At 39.9% G+C, this 22,958-nt stretch overlaps 1 protein-coding gene across 1 annotated transcript; it reads left to right on the forward strand.

Moving 5' to 3' along the window:
- Positions 1-1,334: 1,334 nt before the first annotated feature.
- Positions 1,335-20,036, forward strand: LOC130220599 (zinc-activated ligand-gated ion channel). The gene is made up of 11 exons (XM_056452824.1): positions 1,335-1,393; positions 1,509-1,571; positions 1,706-1,839; positions 5,529-5,573; positions 5,707-5,813; positions 10,767-10,936; positions 11,076-11,203; positions 12,161-12,371; positions 17,136-17,285; positions 17,370-17,624; positions 20,029-20,036. The coding sequence occupies exons 2-11, from the start codon at positions 1,517-1,519 to the stop codon at positions 20,034-20,036; spliced, it is 1,263 nt and encodes a 420-aa protein (XP_056308799.1). The 5' UTR covers positions 1,335-1,393; positions 1,509-1,516.
- The last annotated feature ends 2,922 nt before the right edge of the window (positions 20,037-22,958 follow it).

The raw sequence follows: 22,958 nt of genomic DNA on the forward strand, positions 1-22,958 counted from the left end.
GTTGCACTCTCGTAATGCAGTCTCGTCCTGAACCTGTGAGGTCTTTGAGGTGATTGCATGCCTCAGCATTCGAATTAGTGGAATCACCTTTGAACCTGACACTCTCTTCTCCTCTGACAATTCAATGGATGCCTCATTGACGTGACACATCACACAAAGACATTCATTTATTGTTTGGTACTGTTCTGCAGTCAAAGGTGTGAGGTTGCTAGAGCAGCACCTACCGGCTCCCTCTGTGCAAAGAGACACTCTAGCATGGCATAGGTGCTGTTCCAACGTGTTTCCACCTCCTGAATTAACTTAAGGCTTGGTTTACCCATCTGATTTTGTAGCATCAATAGTCTTTCTCGTGCTGTTGTGCTACTCTTGAAATGAGCCACAAATGTTTCATGCATTTACACCAGGCATGTCCAAGCTCGGTCCTGGAGGGCCGGTGTCCTGCAAAGTTTAGTTCCAACCCCAATCAGACACACCTGGGCTAGCTAATCAAGCACTTACTAGGCTTTCTAGAAACATCCGTGCAGGTGTGTTGAGGCAAGTTGGAGCTAAAATCTGCAGGACACAGGCCCTCCAGGACCGAGTTTGGACACCCCTGCTCTAAATCCTCAGGCAAATAATAAGTTTGCAGATGTGAATTGACTCTGCGTGTATTTCCTTTATTTTTCTGTTTACAGACAGGTGTTGGGATTGATTGAGAGTCAAATAAATGTCCGGATGTTGTTGACACTGCACTGGAAACTGCTTTTGTGCTCATAGACTTGATGTCCAAAAGGAGGCTCGTGAAATTCTCAAAAATCCCTTATAGACTTTACAGTGTGTGATGAACTTCACAGACAAGATGATGTATAAAGAACGCGAGATAAAACGTGCATATTGGAAGTCGACACTGGAGAAAAGAAGATTATTCTGCTGAAATTAACTTTATGATAAATAAAAGATCCATTTGTTTAGGTAAATGAACAGGGAATTCCAAAATTTTATTAATTTCAATTATTGTTATTTTTTTTAGTTTACTGGAATAGACTGACTGGATATCCTAACTTTTAAAGTTTTATTTAACAAACACAACTGAAATTGTTGGGTTTGATTGTGAGTCAAATGAATGTCCGGAGGTTGTTGACGTTGCACTGGAAAACTGCTTTTGTGCTCACATCCTTGATGTCCAAAATGAGGCTCATGAAATTCTCTGAAACTGAATTTTACATTGATGTTTGATTAAATGAAATATGAGATGGCCCTGTTTAGTTTATTTTATTGTGCATCTTACGTAATATTAAAAGAGCTCATAGCCTTTAAAAAGCTGATTTGATGCTTATTCAGATAAACTACGACAGGTGACATTTCAGGTGAAGAAATTATTGCCGACTTTCATCATTCACATCGACTACCAAAGGTAAGATAATGCTTGTCATTTCCCCCAAAATACATTAGGCACAATCAACCTTTAAAAGCTAAAGTATTAAATATTAAAGTATTAAATATTAAAGATTTTTGTTTCTTGTTTGTAGGGTTTGAAATGGCTTGTCATCAGAAGATCTCATTATTGTTACTCATCTTTTCAAGTCCAGTTGGTAAACTGTTTCTTGAGCTGCACTTTCTGTTGCGATTTTGTTGTTGATATTTTTTTACAGTAAACAGACAAATGTTGAGGGTTATTAAGTGTTTAATGCAATTTAATTTGAAATATCTTTATCTGCTCTTACAGTTTTACTAGAGTCATGTGACAGTCGGTGTCTGGCAAAAAAACTAATTGATAAGAAAGAGATGAGTGCGCCGCAGAACGCTCAATGTTCAGTCACTGTAAACGTCACTTTAGTGCAGTACGAGACACTGACTTTTGTAAGTATCTTTTTTTATGCTTGGAAAAACAAATGAAGTGTCATCTGAAATTTTCTTCTAACATAAGCATTTTTTCATGCTCCTTGGTTCAGTGGGTGATTTTACTTTCATGGTGATGAATTCATTGCCTTTAACATGAAAGAACTGAACATAAATAAAGGAGGCTGAAAAAAAATGCTAATTTTAGAAGGAAATGTGAGACGGCACTCTTTAAATGTAATTTTAATATGAAATGTCAATGTTAACTATTTAAACTGCACTGAAAAATATACCTTTGTTGTCAGGTAAACACAGCTTAAATATTTTCTACACTGAAGCAATTAGAATTACTGTGGGTGTTGATGTAATATTAAGCATCTGCACCTTCATTTTAGTATTAAAATAAAAGTTTTAGGATTGTGTATTACATTTAAGAGTTAGATATATTGTTCTGGTAAATATTAAATGAGCATGGCAATTTAAGCATAAAGTAAAATGTTTTCCAATTTATACAACCGTTAAAGTCTTTTCAGGTCTAGGCTTTTTAAAACCAGTAGTCATCTTAGTGTCATGTCCATGGTGTGATTTATGTACATGATGAATGCAATAATGTTATATTTGTTTATGTTGGTTACTTGGTGGATGTTGCATTCACACTCATTCTCTCTCGTTAACATTCTTGAATATTTGTGCTACATGACAATATATAAGATTTTTTTTGTGTGTGTGTATGAGATTTAAGATTTAGGACTCTGCTGAAGTCTGTTGCGAAGTGAAAGCGACAAATATGATGTCGTTCGCTACCTTTTTTATGATGTGCATCTCGCATTGACTGGTAAAAATTCGATCTACCTGCTTACACTGCAGAAATGAGGGCAGGTATTCAGTTCTTACAGGATAAATATCCACATATGAACGAGGCCTGAATCTGATTTGAGTAAATTTAAATCCATATGATTATTTTTCCCTGCTTACACGTACATGGGCCATATCCGAACTGAGCCACATGGGAGAATTTTTTTTTATTGGATCGCTTGAACCATGCAGTGTAAATGCAGCCTTTGAGAAAAGTTATTGAAACCTTAATAAAGCTATTGTTTGACATCAAACATCATATGTCTCATATACGTTACACAAGTTAAAATACCTTAAATATCTGCTAAGGTTACAGCAAGTTCATATGACTGCATACATACTAAGGTATACACAAATTTTAGCAAGAATACATGTATGCCAATTAGCAATTTTAAACTAAATGTCTGTTTCTTAACTAATAGTTATCATTCCTTTGTGTGACTGCTCACAAACAGGAAAGAAAGGTTCCATTCTTTCCTGGGTGTTAATTTTGATTAACAGATCTTGCGGTAAACACATGGCTAGACTTTTTGCGGTTACCGTTTGCTATTACAACTGGTGCAAAAAACATTATTTGTCTTTAGTGAAGGACGATTTATATAGGTCCTGGGGTATAGGTCCTTGCCTTAGGTCCTGGGGTAACTTAAGCCAGAGATAATGAGGCGCCACAAAATTTAGGGAAAGATGTGTTACTCAATCGAATCAAGAAATCATTGCTGACTCACTACACACAGCAATTGAATATATGGTGCTTCAACAGTTTTGCTAAATCATCTCCAAATGACTTTGGCCGGTTGCTCATGTGGAGACTCGTTTCTTTAAACAGAATTGTTTATAGAGAACATGCTGGTTGTACTGCAGTCATCAAAGTCTTCTTCGAGAAATCTGACAAGTAGTTTTCTAACAAGAAATCTAGAAGTCTAACAAGGGAAGTGTTGCCCTGTATATTATATATATTTTAGGGGTTTGTGATACCTAGAGGTAGAGACAAATATACACAAATAATGTAAATAAAGTAGATTGATAGTTGAAAGATCTTGTTCAGATACTGAAGTTTCACCCACCCAGATCTCATCAACAAATGAGTGTATTCAGCCTAAAAGGATCAGTGGTCCGTTCCTCAGGGATCACTCTGTCCTGGAAGGCTGGAGTCCTGCATATTTTAGTTCCAACCCCAATTAAACACACTTGAAACAGCTAATAAAGCTCTTTCTAGGTATACTAGAAACTTTAAGACAGGTGTGTTGAAAGCTGGAGCTAAACTTTGTAGGACACCAGCCCTTCAGGACAGAGTTTGGGTACTTCTGGTCTAGAGATCTCATCAACAAATGAGTGTATTCAGCCTAAAAGGATCAGTGGTCCGTTCCTCAGGGATCACTCTGTCCTGAAAGGCTGGAGTCCTGCATATTTTAGTTCCAACCCCAATTAAGCACACTTGAAACAGCTAATAAAGCTCTTTCTAGGTATACTAGAAACTTTGAGACAGGTGTGTTGAAAGCTGGAGCTAAACTTTGTAGGACACCAGCCCTTCAGGACAGAGTTTGGGTACTTCTGGTCTAGAGATCTCATCAACAAATGAGTGTATTCAGCCTAAAAGAATCAGTGGTCCGTTCCTCAGGGATCACTCTGTTCTGGAAGGCTGGAGTCCTGCATATTTTAGTTCCAACCCCAATTAAGCACACTTGAAACAGCTAATAAAGCTCTTTCTAGGTATACTAGAAACTTTAAGACAGGTGTGTTGAAAGCTGGAGCTAAACTTTGTAGGACACCAGCCCTTCAGGACAGAGTTTGGGTACTTCTGGTCTAGAGATCTCATCAACAAATGAGTGTATTCAGCCTAAAAGGATCAGTGGTCCGTTCCTCAGGGATCACTCTGTCCTGAAAGGCTGGAGTCCTGCATATTTTAGTTCCAACCCCAATTAAGCACACTTGAAACAGCTAATAAAGCTCTTTCTAGGTATACTAGAAACTTTGAGACAGGTGTGTTGAAAGCTGGAGCTATACTTTGTAGGACACCAACCCTTCAGGACAGAGTTTGGGTACCTCTGGTCTAGACCATCCACAAAGACAAAGGCACAGCTGTGACTCAACTTAGCAGAGGGGTGTCAAACTTAGTTCCTGAAGGGCCACAGCCCAACACAGTTTAGTTCCAACCCTACTTCAATACACTTAAGCTGCGGTCTCACTAGAGTTTGAGCATGCAAAATTGTGTAGTACGGTGCAGCGAAATGGGGCGGGATTAAACAGGATGATTAGACATTTTAAAAAGCAAGCGATTGCTCAATCATTAAAATTTTTGTCCAGAGAGGTCATGTTTTGATCTTCGATTGGTTTCACGTCACCTGATGCAATTTCGCAGGTCAGAGTTCACCAAGCTTGAACTCTGCAGAACTTGTCGCACGACCTTGCGTTTCCGGTCTGATGCATTTGCGTGTGTATGAATGGATGTCTATGGGGAGAAAAGTCCAGTGTGACCGCAGCTTTACCAATAGGTTTCAAACAAGCCTGAAGGACTCAATTACTATGATCAGGTGTGTTTAATTAGAGTTGGAACTAAACTATCCAGAGCTGCGCCCCTCCAGGAGTTTGACACCCCTGACTTAGCCTTTGTATTACTTTACTCAATGATCAGGAAATGCATAAACTGTCTCACACTTGAGTTTTGAATGAAATGAGATTTTTAAAACACAAATAATATAAATTTTCACTTATATAAATATAATATTGCTACATTGGAACTAAATTACATAAATTTGCAATTTAACACTGCATGCAGCTATATTTTATATTATATACATTTAAATCTTATTAATGTTTTTTTTTTTTGCATTTCCAACATATGCCTCCATGTTAAGGATACTAAGGAAATGCAAATGAGCAGCCGTGTCTTGGTAAAAATGGTAAGCAGATACATTTTTTTATTTTAAAAAACAAACCGCATTCACTTCTAAACAGATGTTTACAATTATTTCATTTTCAATGGTCACCACAGTGTTGCCTCGATTTTTTTACAAGTAACTTTTTTCTCCAAAGAGGTGGACAGATCCTGAACTTGCCTGGGATGACACGATATCTAGTGCTGCATCTGTTATGTTGCCAGTTCACAAAATCTGGACTCCTGGACTAGTTTTGGACAATGTGTAAGTGAACAAATTTTGTTTATGACAGGGCAATGTTATTTTTAGCTTACAATATTAAAAAAACATAATGTTTGCAATATATTGTACTCCACAAGGTCCTATATTTATAGCTTTGTTGGATAATTAAACTATGCAGTATGCAAATTTACACAATACAACATTAAATACACTGCATTTCAGCCACTATTTTTTTGCCATTGTATTGATGCTGGTGGAGGAAAACATTTCCTGACTTGCTACTCAAAAATATCCCAAAGGGTCTCAATAATATTCACAGATTACATGTCTCCAATGTTGTTGTGTGTTTTGGTACATTATCATCCTGACCACCATACATTGTTTAAACCATTGGGTGTGCATGGTCCTCCAGAATGGTTTGGTAGTCCTTGGCAGTGACACACCCATCTAGCACAATTATTCAGTCTATGGAATGCCATGATATTGCAGCCACAGTGCTGTTCATGATGGTGAGTGGGGGGAGAGCAGGGGGGCTTCTTCTGAAGTCCACGGTCACCTCCACAGTTTTGAGCATGTTAATCTCCAGGTTGTTTAGACTGCACTAGACAGCCAGCTCTTTAACCTCCTGTCTGTAAGAAGACTTGTCACCGTCATGATTGAGGCGATAGGTGTGGTGTCACAAACTTTAGGAGCTTGACAGAGAGGTGCTTTGATGTGGAGAGAACACATCCCTGAGGGATGCCAGTGCTGAAGTTTGGATGAGGATTTTCCCAACTTTACCAGCTGCCACCTGTCTGTCAGGAAGCTGATGGTCCACAGACAGATGGGCACAGACAGCTGATTTAATTTGGGAAGGAGGAGGTTCGGGATGATTGTGTTAAATGGTGAGCTGAGGTTACAAACAGGATCTTCACATATATTTTGGAGGTGAACATAACGCAGTCCCATTTTGATTGCATCATCCACAAAATTGTTTTCTCTTTAGACAAGCTGAAGAGATTCAAGTGAGGGTCAATGATATCCTTCAGGTGGGCCAGAACCAGTTTTTCAAATGACTTTAACTACAGACAGTGCTGGGACACAATGAGCCGACGGTTGATCATTGGGCTTCGTTGGTCAGTGTCACTCTGGCTAGTTGGTTTGGTGTGTTTCACGTCACCTCTCGATTCAACAATGAATCAGAGCGCGAGTGTGACATGTGAAGTGACATAGCAACAAAACAATCCAAGTCAAGAAGGAACCCAAAGAGGCCGGCTGTAATTACAGGTAGATTCTGGTCCAGACGAAACCAGATGTGAGCCAACACAAGGTGACAACACAGTTGCGTTTTGTCAGCTCTAGTTGTTTGGTTTTGGATTGGTGTGTACCGGCCTTTGGAGCCACAGGTCTGTAGTCATTTAGTTCTGTAATTTTGGGTTTCTGGGATTTTTTTTTTGCTTCAGAGCTTCACTGAGACTGAGGAGAACAATCTGCTAAGCTGAATTCTAAGTCAGAAATCAATTTCCTACTAGAGTGCGCGACTATGTGACAGTGGCAGAAAACTGGGTTTCTTTCCTGTCCCCTGGGCATCCCCTAAGAGAGCAACACGGTCAAATAACGTGTTTTTTAAAGATGTCGTTCCGACCATGCGTTTAAGTGACCTACCAGACTTAAGTGATCTACCAGCTTTTACCCTCTACGAGACATGCCTACGCCCTGAAGTGTAGTCTATTCACTAAGTGGTGCAATTCTCACCGAGAAGACCCCCGAACTTGCCAGATTAGCATAGTGTTATCCTTTCTTAAGGATAAGTTGGAGCATAGACTGTCACCTTCCACACTGACTGTTTATGTTGCAGCCATCTCCGCTCACCATGACGAGGTGGGTGGCAGCACGCTTGGGAAGCATCATGTAATCGTCCGTTTCCTCAGAGGCGCGAGGTGATTAAATCCATCCTTCCCTCCTCTTAGGCCTAGGGAAGTGCCATATGAAACAGAGGTTGGCCCACTGGATAGTTGATGATAGTCGCCTATCAGTGTCAGGGCAAGCCATGTCCCCCGGGGGTGAGAGCACACTCAACAAGAAGTGTCGCCTCCTCTTGGGCGTTAGCATGCGGCACCTCTCTCACAAATATATGTAGAGCTGTGTGCTGGGCGACACCTAAAACATTCGCAAAATTTTATAATCTTCGAGTGGAGCTGGTTTCTCTTCTGATTACTGGGTAACCCTGGTCAATTGTGAGGAAACTAAACTTGCCATCAAAAACGATTGCTGCGCCATGCTCCCTAACTCAGAGATACATGCACTCATTCTGCTCTGCTAAAGCGAGTTCCTCGTTTGGCGAACCCTAGAGAGTTCCTCCAAGGCACCCAGCACCTGACTCAGTGGAGGAGCTGGGTGCCTGGCCTAGTACGATGTCTGATATGCCTACTTGGTCAACCCACGTGCTAGAATTTGGTGCCAGCTATGCGTGATTTCAGTTGGCGATCCCATATGCGTCATTCTGCCACATAGTGTTCCCCCTTCTCAGGTGGACCCATGTCTTCCCTACCCGCTAACCAGCTTATTATATGTAGCACTCCCCCAGGATAGGGCTAGCCCATATGTACATATTGCCATGAGGTCTCCCCATTTTGAGTAGCAGGTGGCCTCCGCAGCATCCTCCCTCTTTGGGGACTGGCATGCTTTCCCAATGTAGTCATTTTTTAACAAAATCCTTTGACTACAATTAGCTAGGTAAAAGCACATTTACGACTCCCAATCTAAATTCTATTCTAATTATTTACAAACAATGGCAATTAAAGGGCCTAGGGGACATTGAAAGGTTGCCTATTTGATGATGGCTGTGCACTAACACTATGCTTGGCAAACTTCACATCAGGGGTGTGACAGGCTCAGCTGCTGTGGTGTTTTCATACATTCTCCCATTCATGTCAGAAGACACATGTCGGAGTTCCCACTTGAATGTTTAGGAGGGGCAGTGGCTAAAGGTGGAGATGATTAACAAAACATGCAATTGAAGTGGATAACTGAAAGAATCTGCCCAGTCACTGACCACACAAGTTTATCAACCACAGAGTTTCTTTGGCCTGAATGGATCCACAAAGACAAAGTCGTTGACACCCTGCCCGTGACATTAGCATCACTTTGGCTCAGCCAGTGCTTAGGAGGCAAAGGTTTAATGTCTCTCCCACCCTGTCTGCTATAGTTTTGAATGAAATGATATAATTGAAAACCAAAGAATATAACTTTTTAGTTATTTATACAGAAAAAAATACGTAAATGGAAATTTTCACAATATTTTGAAATTTAAGTTACATATATGACATAAATTTTATGAGAAATTTATTATATGCATTTATATAATTTGTATATATTGCCATATATCAAATTACTATATGGGTGTGATGACAATTACTTTTGTAAATGTTTCTGGACACTCGATTACTTTAATTTATAAATTAAATAATAAAAAGGGCATGAACAAAACAACAGAACAAAACAAAACAGAAGAGAACAGAACAGAACAAAAATAGAAATACACATATAAATTAAATCACTGAACAAAAATGTATAATTAAATTTAAAAATGAAATATGCTTGAAAGACTGGAAAACAATAGGGCAATTGGGATAAACTAAGAAAAAAAACATGGACATGTGCAGAACCCATCCATATATTGGGCATTTCATATCGAAAACCTTCTGTTCTTTTATGTTCTTATGCTTTGTTTTGTTTTTCCCCAGCTGTTTTATGTCCCAGTCTGCATGTAGGTGCTTTGTATTGATTGTGTTGATTATCCACAGGAGTTTAAACAGAACATTTGGGATACGACTCCATATAAGGTTATATTTCAGCACTTTTTAAATAGAAAGCAACTTTTTAGTTGCATATAGAAAGTCTTCTTGCGCTATTGTTACGTGCCTTTTTGGGAAGCGCAGATGGAGTTGCAATGAATACCTATGTTTCTATCCAAAAATGCTAATTAAATTTATGCGCAAAACTGGAATATCGCATAAAAGTCGTACAAATAAAGCTGCGTTTCCATCCAATGAGTCAAAGAGAATAAAATCGTCTTGATTGACCAAATATCAAAAGTAAAAACTGAATTTGCTGCAGCTGGAGAAGCTGCGTGAATCTTTTCTTTATTTAATAAATTAGTTGCGCCTCAGAAGACAAATGTCGACGTGCAATGAATGCGTGGTGGCATTTGAAGGTGTGAGACGTGGAGCACAGACGTTCTTGAGGTAATTAATAATATAATAACACTAACTGAAATGGTTAAGCGTTTTAGAAAGACAAAAATAACATTTCAGATGTTTTACAATGTGCCCAGCCTGCTGGTTTGTCCATTCACACACATTTTTATTATCACATAACAAAATCACATGACTTTTTTTTAATGCGCATACTGAAATTTGTTCGATAAAAGTGTTTCCATCGTAGTTTATGCAATTTTTTTCTTCTCCATTAAACAATTTATCCTACTCAGTTATTCGCATGTTTTTTTATGCGCATTTTCAAAACTTATGTGCATCTTAGCGTTTCCATCAACTGTTTTTTTAATGCACATATCCAAAATGTGCATAAAAACAGGTGGATAGAAACAGATAAAGTTTGCAACCTTGCATGCACAGAAACCTAGCCCTGATCAGCGAGTTTCTGTATCACCAGGCTCATCTGATTATAGTGTGATTATTTTGGTGATGTGGTGATTTTGATTTCAAAGTGTTTAACAGCTTTATGAGCGTGCAGCTTTGCTTTGATCACATTTTAAAAACACATAGTACACTAAATATTTTGAACATATAAAACAATTGAAATTCAAAATTCATTGCTGGTCATCAGGGAGCATATTATTCTAAGTACAAACAAGAACAAGGATGGGAAATTACCCTTATATAGATAAACTGAATATAAAGTGCTTGAAGCTATATATAAGATAGCTGTGCTAATGATAACACAGGTTAATGAGCTTTGGTGACAATGTCATGTTATCTCTCTCTTTGCCATCAGGATAGATGTTACCACAAAGACTTACACAGATGATGTAGCAGTGAAGAATGATGGAACTGTGAACTATGCGGTTGTCTTGTTTATAGCAGTGAGCTGTGATATCAGCCTTTTCACCTACCCCTTTGTGACAGGGGATTGTGGTGTGGCTATCAATGGGTGGAACCAAAGTGGTAGGAAAACAATTTTGGGTATACACTGATACTGATCATTTTGCTCTCAACCAGGGACATTATTTCTGATTTTTTTTATGTGTAATAGAATGTAAAGTAATTTGAATTTCTACTAAAACATGTTTGTGTGTTTATTTAGATTGTGACCTTTCATTTGTATACCTTAATAATGCTACTATGTTTGGATCGAGCCAGTGTGGTGAGTGGAACACTGAGAGTGTGGCAATACAATCTGATCAACAGGCTCCATCTCGCAATTATCTCTCGGTAATGGGTGACTTGATTATAATTCCTTTTAATGTGTAGAAGTATTTATTACATAAAAAAACACTTAGGTTAAATTTGTTTAATACATTTCAAGAGTTCACACTTAGCTGATAATCAATAAAGCGTATTTGGCATGCTGTCCTGGGAGAGAGCCCTGAGCTCGTAATATCCTCGAGCCCGGGGCTCCCTCCCGTTAGAAGGGCGAGAGGGGAGTTCGAGCTCAGGTAGGTCTCGAGAACTCCCCTGCTTGTCGCCGCGTGAGAAGTGTAAACTAGGGTTGTTTTCTGTGATAATTTGGTTTAATCTATTGCTATGGTATATGTTTTTGGACGGTGGGAGGAAACCGGGGGACCCGGAGGAAACCCACGCGAACACGGGGAGAACATGTAAACTCTGCACAGAAACACCAACCAGCCTGATAGGAGGCTGGACCAGCGGTGTTCTTGCTGTGAGGCAACAGTGCTAGCCACTGGGCCACCGTGTCGCCCTATCGGAAAAAAGGGGGAGGAAGTAGGGGTGGAAGGAGGGGGAAGCTTCAAGATGAAGATAACTGGAGTGAAAAACTCTGGTTATTTATAATTCTTTCGTAATTATCTGATGGGTCACATTACGGAGCTAATGAGGAGCAGCCGTGTTGATCATAAGCACGTGATCCTCTCGAAATTAGTTCATAAATAAACCACACTTGTACATACTGCAAAATTTGATAAATGTCAAACACACTGTTTATAATGTTTGCCAAACTCTGCATCTGTACGTACATTCAACTATACACATTCTTTGCTGTAACATCAAGAGAATAATTATAGAGAGATATATTGTAAGAGAATAATAAGTGACTTTACCAATAAATACAAAAATGAACTGTTGAACTGATGATTCGTCATGCACACTAACAAGGGTAACTGTGTAAACAAATTTAAAATTTAAAATTATACTTCTGTCATCTTTTGACAGGTCACTTTATCCATCAATCCTTTCTGTGCGGTAGTGACCCTGATTCTTCCCAGTGTATTAATAATGGTGGCTGATCTGGTGAGCTTTTCTCTGCCAATTCAAGGAGGAGAACGCAACAACCTAAAGGTCACCTTGGTCCTGAGCTTCACCATGTTTCTCCTCATCCTCAATGATCGTCTGTCCAGTGGTGGGAGATGTGCACCTCTTCTCCGTAAGTAAATGTAAACATACAGTAGATATGTATATATAGTGTGTGGTGCAGTACAGTATTCATACTTTACATATATTTATCTCGCTCCAATCATTGTGATGCACATACATGAAGTCAGTATGGAATTAAAGCTCTAGCCAACAGCTAAATCTATATTAATCAACACAGGCTCATTCTGAAAACATAGTCCCACGAACGTTTCTGGAGACCGTAAATTATGTAGCCGGAGGTACGTATGGCTGCATTTCATTTTTTTAAGCGAACGCTACGGGGCGGTGTGACGCCGTTCCTTTTAGCGATTACCGGCTGACCGCTTACCTTCGTGTGGAGGGCTTTCCTGCCGTAAGCAGTTTGTCCGGTTAGCTCGTCCTGTACGTCGGCAGACTTGACACGCAGAGAGGAGCTGACCACGATGACGACCGGGTTCGAGTCCGGGGAAGACCGGTTCCAGAAATCAGGTAAGACAAAAACAGAATCCAAGAAACAAAAGAGAAGAAGTTCATAACAGGGTGAGAATGTGGTAAAATTTGAAAACGTGGATGAGGGCTTTTCTTTTTCTGGACGGCTTTTGTAAATTGTTGGTTGGGTTTAGGGAAGTAAGCGGGTGGGCGGGTCAATCGGTAATATTGGTTGGGTTCGGGGAAGGAGGAGGTTGGGTCGGCCAGCTGATTGGCCGGTCACCCAGTCAATCATTCAGCCAGTCGGACAGCGGCCTCTGGTGGGTTTATGCGAGAACAGAGCGGGCGTGAACGGCACTCGCGAGAGACATTTAAGAAGTGAAAAAGCGCACACAGCGGCCTCTCACGGATTCGCGAAAACAAAAACTGCAAAAATACGTACTTCCCAGGACGTATTTCTCGGCCTCCAGAAACGTCCGCGGGACTACGTTTTCAGAATGAGCCTGGGTTGATATTAATTCAACTAGGACTTTTCAGTTTAATTTTGTGTTTCACTTTTAGTTTTTTTTATAGTCATCTATTTGGGCATGAGTAGCAAAAATGTGAGGGCATGAATAGCAATCAAAAGGGGGAACTTACAATTACCCTACTCTAAACTGAAATTATTAATGGCATTCCCTGTGGTCTCATAGACATTAAAAGCCACTTTAAGCCCACAAGACCACAAGTGAGCTCAGAGGGCTCTATTTTAACAATCTTATGGCCCGTTTCCACTGACTGGTACAGTACGGTACGGGTCACCTTTATCAGGCTTGCGTTTCCACTACCAAGAGTACCCTTTTGGTGGGTGTGGTGTATGACAGAAAGTTTCAGTCGACGTCATTTTCGCTCGAATAAATGTCTACAGTAAAGCTGTACGGGTCGCTTAGATATTATATGAGAAGCACTTCTCACAAAACAGATGCTTTATACACATAAATACTTGTGTAGAAATGTTTATTACTAACTTTTCTATGAACATGAGTTGATTATAACTGCAGATCAATGATGCAAAACAGCCTACTGTAACATCTGCAATTATATGGAATAAATAAAGTAATGCAACATATATGAACACATACAAACCCTTGGAGTCTCTGATATGTTACTAATGGTAGAAAAACTACACAGCATACATTTAGTGCTTATTTGGGTTCAAAAACAACACACAACATATAGCCCACAGTTAGTGCAAACCTCTCATATGTGTCTGTAATCTTCACCAGCACATGTAACCTCTGTTAGACAGTAATTCTGTCATTCCAAGTTCATAATAGTCCAAAAGGTGATGATAAACATGGCAGTTTGTTCATGATTCAGGTTGCTAAAACAATTTGCTACTGTGTTTTGATAGGCTTCTCCTTTGATTTTTCAAGCTCCACTCTCGCGTTTGTCCTTTTCTTTATGAATGGATCAGATGACAGAGACACTTCGATAATCACACACACGTTATTATCATCAGCTCAAGAAGTATGCTATATCAAATATAGACGCGATCGCGAGCTCCCTGGAGAAAGCGAAAACCGCTCGCACTTTTAGACGGCCTCGTAAAACAACAACAGGACACGGCAGATTTTGTTCTTCTTTGTTTTGTGTATGTACATCAAGACATCGACAAGGTTTGTTTGAGCTCATGTCAACCATGGCTCATTATTATATGCACATAGCATTACGATGTAATGTCTCGGATGTGTATTTAAAACATGGCAGTTCCTTTGTTTTCATTCTGGCTAGCTCCACAAGCTCGTGACGTATCTCTGTAACCAATCAGCATTCAGCTGCGTGTGTAGCTCCACCTTTTGATACCCTTTCTTATGTTTTGGTACTCTTTTGAAAGTGTGCTGAAAAAAGGTACGGTACGGTTCGGTATGCCTTTTGACAGTGGAAACAGCCATAAAAGCATCCGAATTGTACCGTACCACTCAGTGGAATTGGCCATAAGCGCATTGGCTAAGCATCAAGGGAGTGTCCTAATCCACTTTTGCTACTTTAAGGAGGACAAATATGGTCTGCGCCCTGGCACATGGTCTAACAGGGTTGAGCTTATTCTCTTAATGAGTTCTGGGTGTGTTTTGAGCATAACGTGCATTAAACTAATCAGAGTTTCATCTCTCATTCCCTTTAAGAGTCAGTTGCATCACATCATGGCGCATTTGCTATTTACATGGCGGGCTTTGTAAGTGGAAAAAATTAAACAGACCATCTGCAGCACGAGGATATAGAATGAGCCTCCTCCATTTAGCCTCTTTCTCTTTACTTTAACTCACTTCACTGAAGACATCCATTAGCCTACATATTTAATTTAGTTCATTAAGCGCAAGATTTGTTTTTAAACTATTTCTAAATTCAGTTCTAATATCCAACAAATGAATAAATGAACAATAATAATGAAGTGTGGTCAAAAAACGGTTTAGAGTTTAGAGTTAAATCTAAACACACGTCTTATTCTTATGACACATACGATGATGCAGACGTCTCCAAAACTAGACAGGTGGACAAATCTAAACTTGTTTTTATTAAAACAAATATAAATATACATATAATAAATAATACTACTAATAATAACATTATACAAATGCAAATTGTTTTCCCACTGTTGGGTTGCGGCTGGAACGGCTCCTGCTTCGTAAAACATGTGCTGGATAAGTTGTGGTTCATTCCGCTCTGGCTACCCTTGAGTAATAAAGGGACTAAGCTGAAAAGAAAATGAATGAATGAAATGCAAATTGTCATGAATAAACTGAAAAAAGTGCCGCTGAGGTAAGGAAGGCTTGTAGTGGTTTTTATATTTATTAAAAAATTATAATTTTGTAACATTTTAATCCTTTATATTTTTCATATGTAAAGTTATTTGTGCATTGCTGTACATGTTGTGTGTATTAAGCAACGTGTAAGCATTTGGACTAGCATAGGCGCATATCTAATGCACTGTGCTCTGGACTTTAGACCAGCTTTTAGTTGGTCAATGGCGCAGTCTAATTCAGGCCCTCAAAATAGCAATGTGCCAACAATAGCCGCATTTCCACTATCGGGCCAGTGCGAGCCAGGGCTTTAATCGGGCCAGTAGCCCGGGAGGTTGAGAAATGAGGCCGAAATCATGTCGCGTTTCCACTGTCGGGCTAGTTGCTTGCAGCGCGTCACGCAAACACCGCCCCCAGAACGTCCCCCGAATCAAACGTCACACAACCCGTCACACAACCCGCCCACTTCAGCAGGAACAAAAAACTCAAATTATAACCACAAACACAACCTGGCATCACTACGAGAGCTGGAAGATGGAGAACACCGAAGCGATTGCTTTTTTACTGTTTGTGGTCTGTTGGTGTAAGGCCAGACAACGATCCCTGGATAAGGACATTCCAGTTCGGCGGCATTTACTTTTTTCTTCTTCTTAGTGAGTTGATCAAGCGCGATAGCAAAATAAATGTAAGGGAAGAAAGCATCTTGTCTCCTCTCGTCTTTGTACGTAACCCCGCCCCGAAGCCCCAGTTGGCCCTCCTTGGCCCAAGGTATTCGGCGGGCCGAAAAAGGCCGGACGCTGGCCCCAAGGAAGCCCCGCTTTGGCCCGATTACGCCCCGGAAGTGATAGTGGAAACGCGACTGGCCTTGGCTCGCCCTGGCTCGCTCGCTTTAGGCGCGATAGTGGAAACGCGGCTAATGAGTACTTTACATGGACACTAATCATTCGATTTTAATGCGATTAAGACAATACTCTGATTAAGAGTCGACCATGTAAACAGCGTTTTTAAAATTTATTTAATCTGATTAAGGTTATAATCGAACTTAAGAGAAATTGAATTAAGACGTGTGGAGTATGCCGATTTTAGTCGCATTATTGAAGTGCAGTTCAGACATGTAAACACCTTAATCAAACTATTACCATCATGTAGGACTTTTCGAAAAGTTTTGCGACTGGATAGTTCACACACACACACACACACACACACGACTGTTTGACACTCTTTCCACCTACCGAGTCAGTAAAGACCACAGACACCTGCATTGTGAAATGCTGGAGTATTTTTTGTCTTCCATTCAGCACGCGGTATGAACTTCCATTAAAACAACACTCTTCCAGCAGTTCATAGTTTTATCCAATATCTCGTTTGTCAGGTGGGCCTGCATGAAATGTTCCCCAATGAAAGTGAAAGTGCCAAACTGCAGTTAAAGTCCACAAGTGAAAAATGAAACACCCGAAATTACATGAAACTCCGGAGAAAATGCGGATAGCGTGGTGACATAATGACATGTTAAAATGTTAACATTGCTAAAGTTTGTTTCCTCACACAACAGTGTATTAAACTGGACTGTGACTTTTGTTCCAAAGATTATCACTTCTGCTTCTGTCTGGTTAATCTGGTGCTGAGCATGGTGATGTCTTTAGTGCTGACACATCTGATGACTGCTGACGGCCTTCTGACTTATAGATGTTCAAAGAGAATCGAAAGACAAAATACCCATCTGGATCAGGATGAAGGTAAAATAATACTAAATACTAAAACACAAAATATTCAAATATTTAAACACAATTAGTGTTCATGTATATGGTCTCCATTACCAGATGCTGGTGTGATTGTGACAACAAAAACCACTGAATTAGAGATGGCTTCCATCCAGAAAACGGTGAATGTTTTGGAAAACATCAACCAAACTAACCAACGAGCAAACAGCAATGAGGTCTTTGTAGACTTTTTGGACAAACTATGTTTCTTGTTTTTTTTGTTTGTTGACATAATTTACGTCATCACTGTCTGTGTCATTGTCACCAAAACAGAAATGTGCAAATCCCAAAATCCGAAAATCTGGATCACGTTAGGTAAACATGAATACAAATATAATGATACAAATTATTATTATTATTATTAAAGAATATATAATCGTTGGCGATGGTGACTATTTTTAAATTCAGTTCTAATTCACAGCAAGCTAATAAATTAACAAAAATAACAAAGTAGCATTTTATTTTATTTTTATATAGACAATAATAATCTTTTACATTTAAATCCTTTCATTTTTTCATATTAAAATACAATTGCCTACTGTAACATCTGCAATTATATGAAATAAATAAATAAATGCAGCATATATGAACACATACAAACCTTTACAGTCTCTGATATGTTATCAATTACTGAAAAACTACACACAGCATACATTTAGCCCTTATTTGGGCTCAAAAACCACACGAAATATAGCCCACGGTCAGTGCAAACCTCTCATGTGTGTCTTTAATCTTCAGCAGCACATGTAACCAACCTCTTGTTAGAAAGTAATTCCCTCAATCTGAGTTCATAATAGTCGAAAGGCGATGATAATAATTAAACATGACAGTTTGTTCATGCTTTATGTTGCAGAAAGCATAATTTACTGCTCTGTTTTTTCCGGCTTCTCCTTTGTTTTTTTGCGCTTCACTCTCATGTTTGTTTCTGAAAGGATCAGATAACAGAAGCGCTTCAATGATGCATGTTATATGAGCTCAAGAAGTTCGTTATTTCAAAAATAACATAGATGCGCTGCGAGCTCTCTGGAGAATGAGAAACCGTTCACATTTTTAGATGGGCTCATAAAACAATAACAGGGCACAGCAGATTTTGTTCTTGGCTTTGTGGCTGTTCATCAAGCTAACGGCAAGTTTTGTTTGAGCTCGGGTCGACCATGGCTCATTATTATATGTATATATTATTACGGTGTAATGTCTGGACTGTTTTTAAAAATGTTGCTTCCTTTGTTTTCATTCTCCTGCTTCTGTGAGTGACGCATCTCTATAAACCAATAGCTTTCAGCTGCATCTCTAGCTCCACCTATTGGTACCGTTTTCTCGTGCTAGGTACCCTTTCGGAAGGGTGCCAAAGAAGTGGTACGGTACGATTCGCTTTTAGGTAACCTTTGACAGTAGAAACGGCCATAAAAGCATACCAAACCGAATCGTTCTGTACCACTGAGTGGAAACGGACCAATACATATACTATGCTGTTGAGTGTGTAAGTACATAGTCCATAAGTGTATAGTATGCCATTTGGGACGCAGCTCCAGTTTCTCAGCTGTGCCTTGTTATGTGCTTCCTTGTTCTGTTTCCCACCTTGGTTTCCTAGTCATCGTGTTTGCTTGTGTTTAGTAATTAGTCAATTTAGTTTTACGATTTAATTCCACTGCACCCTACTGAAAAAAACAGCTTAAACAAGCCTAGGCTGGTTGGCTGGTTTTAGCTGGTTTACCAGCCTGGTTTTAGAGGGGTTTTGGCCATTTCCAGGCTGGTTTCCAGCCATTTCCAGCCTGGTCTTAGCTGGTCAGGCTGGAAGCCCAGCCAAAACCAGCTATGTCCAGCTTAAACCAGGCTGCTCAAGCTGGTTTTAGCTGGATTTAGCTGGTCATTTTCCAGCCTGACCAGCTAAGACCAGGCTGGAAATGGCTGGAAACCAGCCTGGAAATGGCCAAAACCCCTCTAAAACCAGGCTGGTCAACCAGCTAAAACCAGCCAACAGCCTAGGCTTGTTTAAGCTGGATTTTTCAGCAGGGCAGACTGACTGTCAATTTATTTAAACACAATTAAATTAAACCAAAAATGTAACAAGCAAACATGTGCTCTCTCTCTCTCTCTCTCTCTCTCTCTCTCTCTCTCTCTCTCCCTACCATGCTCCAAGCATTAGACAGGGAGACAGAAAACCAGGTTTCTCCAGTTAGAATCTAAAACTTCACTTCGACTTCTCACAAAACGGCAACATAGATAGCAAGAACATACACTCATTTTTTACAGAGCACAATTATCAATATCACCACAGAGATTAACAACGCAGGTAGCCAAGTAACCCCGGTGTTCTGGCAATTTAAATATGGCCGCTGTCAATCCAGTTCCCAAACATGATCTGCCATAATCTGCTGCACCTATGAATAGTTATGAGATAGCCTGGGGAAAAGAGAGCAAGCAAAGGAAAGTGTGCGAGATAGAGAGAGACACACGCCACTTACAATACAAGTACTCTTTACAGTATAATTAGATTTGTGTTTTCTCAGTTTATTGTCTGGTCTTGTCTTCCCCTCGCTTGATGTCCTTCTGTGTCTCTCCTAAGTTGTTGTATGCATACTGAACTTTGTACATTAAACCTATATAGAGTTTATGTCGCTTCCTTGTTTTTCCTCCGGTCTTCAAACATGACAGAAGACCTTTACCTAAAGTTTTTGATGATTGTGTTCCCTGTTTTATTTCCATGTTTTTTTTTTAGTTTCCTAAAGTCCCATACTAGTGTCTATTACCCTGTAGGGTGTATTTTAAATTAAGCCTTTTTCAGTGTGCAGCAGAGGTACCCCAGAGGTTATTATAGTGTTTTGCCCAGATCAACTTTCCTGCAGATCCAGAGAGTTATTTTGACGCAAGACCCCATCCAGAGTGCTTGCCAATGCCGACTAATCATGTTCGCCAAGCTCATCCTCAGTCCCCTAGCCTGTTCTGATGTCTATGAGTCCCCAAGCCCAGTCCCAAGTGTATATCTGCTCCAGTACAGTCCCAGAGTCCTGCATCTGCCTTAATCCTCAAGTCCAATCTGGTGCCTGCTGGTTAGGGTTTTCATTCATTCATTTTCTTTTCGGCTTAGTCCCTTTATTAATCTGGGGTCACCACAGCGAAAAGAACCGCCAACTTATCCAGCATGTTTTACACAATGGATGCCCTTCTAGCTGCAACCCATCGCTGGGAAACTCCCATACACACTCGTACACTACGATCAATTTTAGCATACCCAATTCACCTGTACCACATGTCTTTGGACTGTGGGGACACCCACGTGAACACGGGGAGAACATGCAAACTCCAACTGACTCAGCCGAGGCTTGAACCAGTGTCCTTCTTGCTGTGAGGCGCACTACCTACTAAGCCACTGCGTCGCCTACCATTTATTCATTTATGTATAAAATTATTTCTTATTTAATAAATAATCTTATTTATTATTAGCTTAAATCAGTAGGTGCCATTAATGCACCCTTAAATAGAAACTCGCTCTGTGGTTTGATTGCAACACTCCTATCCAGCAGGTGGTGGGAATGCATCATTTAAGTTGCTCTGCCAAATTGTAGTACTCTAACCTATAGAGGAAGATGTCTGAATGCAGATTTTACTCCACAGTACACACATCTGTTGCTATATGAAGACGTGATCATGAGTATGTATGAAAACGGACGCACAGATACTGAAACAATGTATCATTGATCAGAGCTAGGAATGCAGAGGAGAAATTCAGAGCGAAATTTAGGAACATTTCGTTCTGAAAGAGGTAAAGAGAAAAAGCATCTACGACAAGGAGTTGTAGTTGGCGGTTTCAAGAGCAGTTATAGAGGTGACTATTTTTCCTAAATTGTTTACCCTTTAAGCTTTTTAAGAATATAAGAGCCTTAAGAATCTCATCTGCTGAAGTAAATAGTACAAAAAACCTGCCCAAGCGGTTAAGCTGGTAGACCAGCCTGGTGGTGTTAGAGGGGTTCTGTAAAAATGTCATACATGATAAATGCGCTATATAAAAACACATTACATTAAGAAATATTTTTTGCAAAACCACCAAAATGTACTTCCACTATTAAGGTCTATACAGCTAAAGTAGCATGAGGAAGCTGGGAAAACTGAAAGCCCATGTAGCTGATCAAGTAGACACCCAACTGTGTTACCAACACAAAGGAGACAAGATAACAGTACTAGATCAGTATACAACTCAGTAAAAAATATTAGGCCATAATTAGGAGTAAAAATTTATATTATTATAAAAATTGATTTCAGGCCTGGAAACTCTTGTGTCTTGATAAATAATCCTTAAATGTACCCAAAGTGGCGGGTGATATGATCAAAAGATTGAGGTTAAGTTGATTTATATTCACACATTCCTTCATTTAACGTTCCCTATATTATTTACTACGCTAATTTGAATAAAGGGTCTAAAATCACATGTAAATATGACTTCAAAACAACATTAGCACTATTTAATTGACTGTGAATAATGTTGTACTTTATTAAATTAAATAATACTTTTATGCTCTAAAAGTTGCCTCGTGTATCATCACCTTTAAGTATTAGGGTGCTTTTACACCTGTAAATCAATTCATTTGTTACGAAACAGGGATTAAAATTGTTACATTGTTGCTCTTTGTTCTTGGTGCGGTTCGCTTTCACACAGCACAGTTTCTAAACGAACCAAAAGAGCGAAAACAAGTCACGAGTAAACTCTCCTTTTATTGGTCAGAGTTTCAAGGAGTCCCACTCAGCTGTCATGCGTCTTTATTTTAATTTATGGCAATGAGCAATAAGACATTATAATCGGAAAGCTGTGCTTTAATTTTGAATGATGACACACTCATATATATCCCTCCACACTCATACCAAATATAAATCAGAGGTAAGACTCTCATACAGAGCCCTTGGCTAGACTACAGTTCGGTCGATGTTCCTAACGGATAAGCAGCTCTCATTAATAGTTCAGCATGCTTTCACTTTTGAATTTAAAGGGCACATGGTTTACCCTTTTTTAAAGAGTTCATATTAATATTATGGTTCTTCTGAGTGTGCCAGTTTAGGTTCAGTTCAAAACACAATTCAGGCAGCCGTTTTAGGGGTGTGTTGCTTCACATGAAAATTAGTTTCGACTTCCCGCCTAACGTAACAAGGGGGCGGAGCCAAGAGCTCCCCCGCTCTGTGTTTAGCAACAGACAGGCAGACAGAGAGACGCAACATGAGTGAGAGGATCAGCATTCAGCCGTACATGTACGACTCGGACACAGACCAAGCAGAGAGTACAAAATCAGTTGTGTCGTTGTACAGTTTTACAGCCAACTGTGTGCTAGTTTAAAGTGCTGAGCTTGTACACCGAGACTAATAACCACACACACTGAATTAGGCACTAGAGCCGCAACACGGCACACTCAGACACGCACATTCGGATGCTATTAAAAATGAAACTATTGAGATGGCGCTCTGTGGCGCGGCAGAAATATGAAGTGTTCTAAATCGTGGCTGGGCGCCACGGACAGCCGCCGACTTGAAGCGCCGTTGTGTGTACCCTGATAGAAACCTATGTTTAGAATTCTGAAATGCATGGTGCTGCGTGGCGCCAAGCGGCGTTTCTGGTGTGCAACCTGCAGGCAAGGTCGTTATTTTATTTCCAATGGAGGACAC

Source organism: Danio aesculapii, chromosome 3 (assembly GCF_903798145.1).
Source record: "Danio aesculapii chromosome 3, fDanAes4.1, whole genome shotgun sequence".
Lineage (NCBI taxonomy): Eukaryota > Metazoa > Chordata > Actinopteri > Cypriniformes > Danionidae > Danio > Danio aesculapii.